General features: G+C 59.8%; 1 protein-coding gene across 4 annotated transcripts in view; it reads left to right on the top strand.

Annotated features, from left to right (window-relative positions):
* Positions 1–159: 159 nt before the first annotated feature.
* Positions 160–5,618, top strand: part of SYT11 (synaptotagmin 11) — a 14,012-nt gene continuing 8,553 nt past the window's right edge. For 2 of the 4 annotated variants that reach the window (XM_027669335.1, XM_027669333.1), the window contains exons 1-2: positions 160–393; positions 4,059–4,882. In XM_027669335.1, the coding sequence (XP_027525136.1) occupies positions 360–393; positions 4,059–4,882 (858 nt within the window). In that variant the 5' untranslated portion in view covers positions 160–359. The remainder of the gene's footprint in view (positions 394–4,058; positions 4,883–5,618) is intronic. The other 2 variants (XM_027669334.1, XM_027669332.1) reach the window with 2 other exon arrangements.

Raw genomic sequence — 5,618 nt, 5'->3', positions numbered from 1 at the left:
CCCCCCCCCCCCCCGTGGAGCCTCCCGGTGCTGCCGCCGCCGCATCGCGGTGGGAGAGGAGTTTAATTTAAATTAATTTAAACACACCGGACACACTCCCTCCACCCCGCCGTCCCGCACTCCCCCCTTCGGGAGCTTTCCCCCCCCCCTTCCCCCCCGGGCAGTTGCCGAGTCACGGCCGGGCGGGGCCGCGGCGGGCGGGGCGGGGCCGGGCGGGGCGAGCGCCGCAGCGGGACCAGTCGCCAGCTCCTGCATCCCCGGCCCTGCCACTCGGAGCAGCAGCATCATCATCATCCTCCGCACACCCTCCCCCCCCGCCGGGCCCCGCACCCCCCCCTCCCCCCCGCGGCGGGGCCACCATGGCCGAGATCACCAGTGTCCACCCCGGCTTCGGTGAGTGGGGGCCGGGGAGGCGGCGGGGGGATCCCCCCGGGAGGAGCCGCCGGGGCCGGGCCGTGCGCGGCGGCAGCGGCCGCGCCATCGCTCCCGGTCCCTCCGCCCTCCCCCCCCCGACGGCCGCGGCCCCTCATTATCCGCCGCTCCCGCTCCCTCGGCATCCCCCGGCCCCGCTCCTTCGGCATCCCCCGGTCCCTCGGCATCCCCCGGCCCCGCTCCTTCAGCATCCCCCGGTCCCTCGGCATCCCCCGGCCCCGCTCCTTCAGCATCCCCCGGTCCCTCGGCATCCCCCGGGCCCGCTCCCCGAGCATCCCCCGCTCCCCGGGCATCCCCCGGGCCCGCTCCCCGAGCATCCCGCGGTCCCTCTGCTCCCGGGGGCGGCCCCGGGGGTGCTGCCGAGCCCCCCTCCCGGCGCTGGGGCGGTGCCAGCGCTCGGTGCCGGTGCCGGGGGTGGGGAGGGGGTCGCGGGGGGAGCGGGTGCGCGGCCGGGGCTCGGGATGACGTGATGTCTGTGCCGGGCCGCGCCCGCGCCCCGGCCCTTTGTTCGCGCTCCCGGGGGCGGCTGCGGCACCGGCACCGGCGGCACGAGGCGGGGCCCGGCCGGGACAACCGGGGGGTGCCGCGGGGGCGGGCGGAGGGGGGGTCCCGCAGCCCCCCGGAGCGCCGGCGGGGCCCGGGCGGAGTCGGGAGCTGGTCCCGGGAGCTCCGCGGAGGGGATGGAGAAGCTCCAAATCCCGCTGGGCCCCCGCGGGGAGAAGGGCCCGGGCCGGGCCCAACCCGGGCGGGTTTTGCCGAGAATCCTGGATTTTAAGATGTTTTTTTCTGCTGCGGCCGCGGGGTGAGGAGGGCGGGGACGGCAGCGCTGAGGGGGCCGGGGGTTCCTCTGGCCCTGGACGCCCAAAGTGATGCTCTGGGTGTCCTCCAGCACCCCCCTGACCTTCCCCTCGGACCTCCGGCCCGCGGTCACAGCTTTTCCTTTAAATCTTTGAGCACCCACCCATATCCCTCCATCCTCCACCATTTATCTGATGGCCAAACCCACTCACCTCTTCCCTTCTGGCTTTCCTGGAATCCCAGAGCCACCACGTGCTGCCACTTTTGGACCACTGGCCGTCGAGGTTTCATCAGCAAACATCAATTTTTAAAGGAGGCTTTCCCCGATTTTTGGTTTTGTTTCAGTCAAACCGTAGCATCACCTCGGAGCAAAGGTCTCTTCCACAAAGTTTGGATAAAAGGGCAGAGAGTTCTGCTCTGCTGGAGGGGGGTGCCAGCCTGTGGTGCCATTTCAGGTGGGCACTGGAAGTGCCCTGGAAGCTGCAAAGGCTTCACTAAAACTGGCTCCAGACAGCTTTAGATCCATGTGGTTTCCAAGTGGAAGGAATTATGGAGACAGGACCAATGGATGTCTGGAATGGTTACATAAGTAGGAGCCTTCAGCTGGGAAAAGGGGGATTATGGGCAGCACAGGGGAGGGAAAGGGTCATTCCCTGCTTCTCCTAATGCAGGAACAGGCACTGGAAGGGATGAGGTGGGACACAGGAAAACCCTCCTTGCTCATGAGGCTCTTTGCCACAGAACATCCTGGGAGCCAAATTTAAGGGTTGGGAGAATATTTAAGGGTTGAGGGAATATTTAAGGGTTGAGAGAATATTTAAGGGTTGAGAGAATATTTAGGAGTTGAGAGACTATTTAAGGGTTGTGAGAGTATTTAAGAGTTGAGGGAATATTTAAGGGTTGAGAGAATATTTAGGAGTTTAGAGAATATTTAAGGGTTGAGGGAATATTTAAGGGTTGAGAGAATATTTAAGAGTTGATATAATTCGATGGAAGAAAGATCACAGGGACTTATTTGGTGCTTTTTGGGGCTGCTCCTGAAATTGTCCCCTCAGAGGTGCAGGAAAGGAAGGTACAGGAGCTGATTTTGTGAGGACACAAACAAAACACACACGAAGAATGAGAATAAGAATAAGAATGAGAACAAGAATGGGAATAAAATAAGAATAAGAATAAGAATAAGAATAAGAATAAGAATAATAAAGGGGTTTCAGCATTCCTCTTGAATATCCACCAAAGCTTTTAACAGCTGAGTTGTCTCCAAATGAGCTGTTTGAGAGCACTTGCCTCATTTTAAAGAAGGAACACTAAATAACAAACCAAAGTTGATTTTTTTGGGGGGTGTTTTGTCAATATTATAAACCCCTCTTGCTTTAGTTAATTCAGCCCAAGGCTCTGTTTGCAGGGAGACCTGAGACAGGTTGCTCTGTGAGACCAGTGCAGAAGATTCCAGCTGCAGGCTGGGAAGGTTCCTGCCAAACCAAAAGTGGTTTTTCCAGTTTTGGAAAAGGGCAAAACCGTTTTCCCCGAGCCTGTCAGGTGCTCACGTTACAGCCTGGCAGCCTTGTGTTCCTGCCTGTTCCCCTCCAACAAATGGGGATGTGGGAAGAACAGAGAAAATCCCAACTCGTGGTGCTCTCTGGAGCTTCAGGGGCGAGGTGAGAGGATTGTTTTCTCCTCTTTGTGGTGCAGAATGAAGAGGGAAATCAGACAAATTTACCTTTTTTTTTTAACCAACTGTCCCGTCCAGCTGTTGCCGTGATTTTTGTGTCAGTGGTTCCTGGTGAAGAAGTGGTTTGTAAGGAAAGAGATGTGGGGTTGAAGCACTTTTTTTGGTTTGCTGGCTCCCAAAAATAACAGAAAACAGCTTTAAAACCGGGAACACAAAAATAAGTCCTGTGAAAAGTCTGGCTCTGCTTTCCCTAAAACCTCCCACCAAGAATCTGAGGGCAGCACAAAGATCCCCCCTTTTCCTTCCCTTCTAGGACTGAGCAGCCCCTCCTTTTGGTCTCTCCTTGCCTTCCATCTGCTCCCCATCCTCCATCCACTCCAGATTCCCAGTCCTTGGCTGGAATTGCTGAGGGATGTGAGTCCTGGGCAGCTCAGGCTTCCCTCAGTGCCTGGATAAAACCTCTCCAGAGCCATCCATTAGGGAATAACCGGCGTGGCTGCTAAAAATAACCACGGGGTGGTTTTTATTCTGCCCTGGAGAACGTAAATTGGCCTAAGATCTCGAAAACATCAAATAATCCCTAAATCCAAACGCGGGATTTTTTTGTCCCTCTTTTTTGTTTTTTTTTTGGACGCTGGATTTCCACGGGAGATTTTGGCCTCGTGTCGGGGCAAACCAAAGCATTTCAGGGCAAACCAAACCATTCCAGGGCAAACCAAAGCATTCAAGGGCAAACCAAACCATTCCAGGGCAAAACAAGAAAACATTTCAGGGCAAAGTGGTGTTTTAGGAATGGTTTTAGGACTCGGCTCCGGCGTTCCGGCCACGCTTCCCGGTGTTGTGAAAACAGAATTGTGTAACGTCTGCGAGCAGGGCATCAAAAAAATAAAAGCAAGTGCCTCCTGCAAATCCAGAACCCGCGTTCCTATGGAGATGCTGGTGAGGAGGGAGCCGGGTTTGGCAGGAGAAGGCAAAGCTGCTGTTTGAAATCCTCAGCTACATGGGGGGGGGGGAAGAGAATGCGGGGCGGGGGGGGAGGGGGGGTCGATCTGCGGGTGGGAAAGAGGGGAAGGAGCTTCCAGGGGGAGCTTTTGGCAGGATTGGGAGCCCCCCCTGCCCGTGGGGGTCAGGCCCTGACCGCCTCGTGTCCCCGCAGACGTGTCCCCCGTGGTGGCCGGGCTCATCGGCGCGACCGTCCTGGTGGTCTCCGTCTCGGTCACGGTGTTTGTGTGGACATGCTGTCACCAGCAGGCCGAGAAGAAGCACAAAACCCCCCCCTATAAGTTCATCCACATGCTGAAAGGCATCAGCATCTACCCCGAGACCTTGAGCAACAAGAAGAAAATCAACCGGCTGCGCCGAGACAAGAGCGGGACCCCCAAGGAGGCCGCGCGGGGGAACCTCCTGGTGGAAGCGGCCGAGTCGGGGCTGGCGGGCCCCGACAAGGCCCCGGCCGTGCCCACCGCGGCCCCCCGGGTCGAGCAGCTCCCCATCCAGGTGGATTATGGGGACGAACTCAGCCCGGACCGGAGCCTCACCCCGGCGGGCAGCAAAACCTCCTCGCCGTCCTCGCCGGGCGACGACGTGACGCTGGGCGAGCTGACCTTCTCGGTGGACTACAACTTCCCCAAAAAGGCCCTGGTGGTCACCATCCAGGAGGCCCGCGGGCTGCCCGTGATGGACGAGCACACGCAGAGCTCTGACCCCTACATCAAGATGACCATCCTGCCCGACAAGAGGCACCGCGTGAAGACCCGGGTGCTGCGCAAGACGCTGGAGCCGGTGTTCGACGAGACCTTCACCTTCTATGGGATCCCCTACAGCCAACTGCAGGACCTGGTGCTGCACTTCCTCGTGCTCAGCTTCGACCGCTTCTCCCGCGACGACGTGATCGGAGAGGTCGTGGTGCCCCTGGCCGGCGTCGACCCCAGCACCGGCAAAGTGCAGCTCACCAGGGAGATCCTCAAGAGGAACATCCAGGTGAGTCGTCTCCAGCGCTTTGGGGACGATCCTGGGGCTGATCCCAGGCTGATCCCGGGGCCGATCCCAGGCTGATCCTGGGACTGATCCCAGGCTGAACCCAGGGCCAATCCTGGGCCAGTCCCGGGGCTGATCCTGGGACCGATCCCTTGCCTGATCCTGGGGCTGATCCCAGGGCCGATCCTGGGCTGATCCCGAGGCCAGTCCCAGGCTGATCCCGGGCTGATCCCAGGGCCAATCCTGGGCCAATCCTGGGCTGATCCTGGGGCCGATCCCAGGGCTGATCCCGGGCTGATCCCAGGGCTGATCCCAGGACTGATCCCAGGGCTGATCCCAGGATGATCCCAGGATGATCCCGGGCTGATCCCAGGATGATCCCAGGCTGATCCCAGGGCCAATCCTAGGCTAATCCCGAGGACAATCCCAGGCTGATCCTGAGCTGATCCAGGGCTGATCCCGAGCTGATCCTGGGGCCGTTCCTGGGCCAATCTCTGGGCTGATCCTGGGGCTGATCCCAGGCTGATCCGGGGGCTGATCCCAGGGCCGATCCCGGGCTGATCTTGGGCTGATCCCAGGACTGATCCCAGGCTGATACTGGGACTGATCCCAGGGCTGATCCTGGGGCCAATCCCAGGCTGATCCTGGGCTGATCCCAGGGCCGATCCCGGGCTGATCCCAAGCTGATCCTGGGCTGATCCCAGGCCAATCCCAGGGCCAATCCCTGGGCTGATCCTGG

The sequence above is a fragment of the Corapipo altera genome, unplaced genomic scaffold (assembly GCF_003945725.1).
Source record: "Corapipo altera isolate COAL_440 unplaced genomic scaffold, ASM394572v1 198, whole genome shotgun sequence".
Taxonomy (NCBI): Eukaryota; Metazoa; Chordata; class Aves; order Passeriformes; family Pipridae; genus Corapipo; species Corapipo altera.
This window is presented reverse-complemented; position numbering and strand designations above follow the sequence as displayed.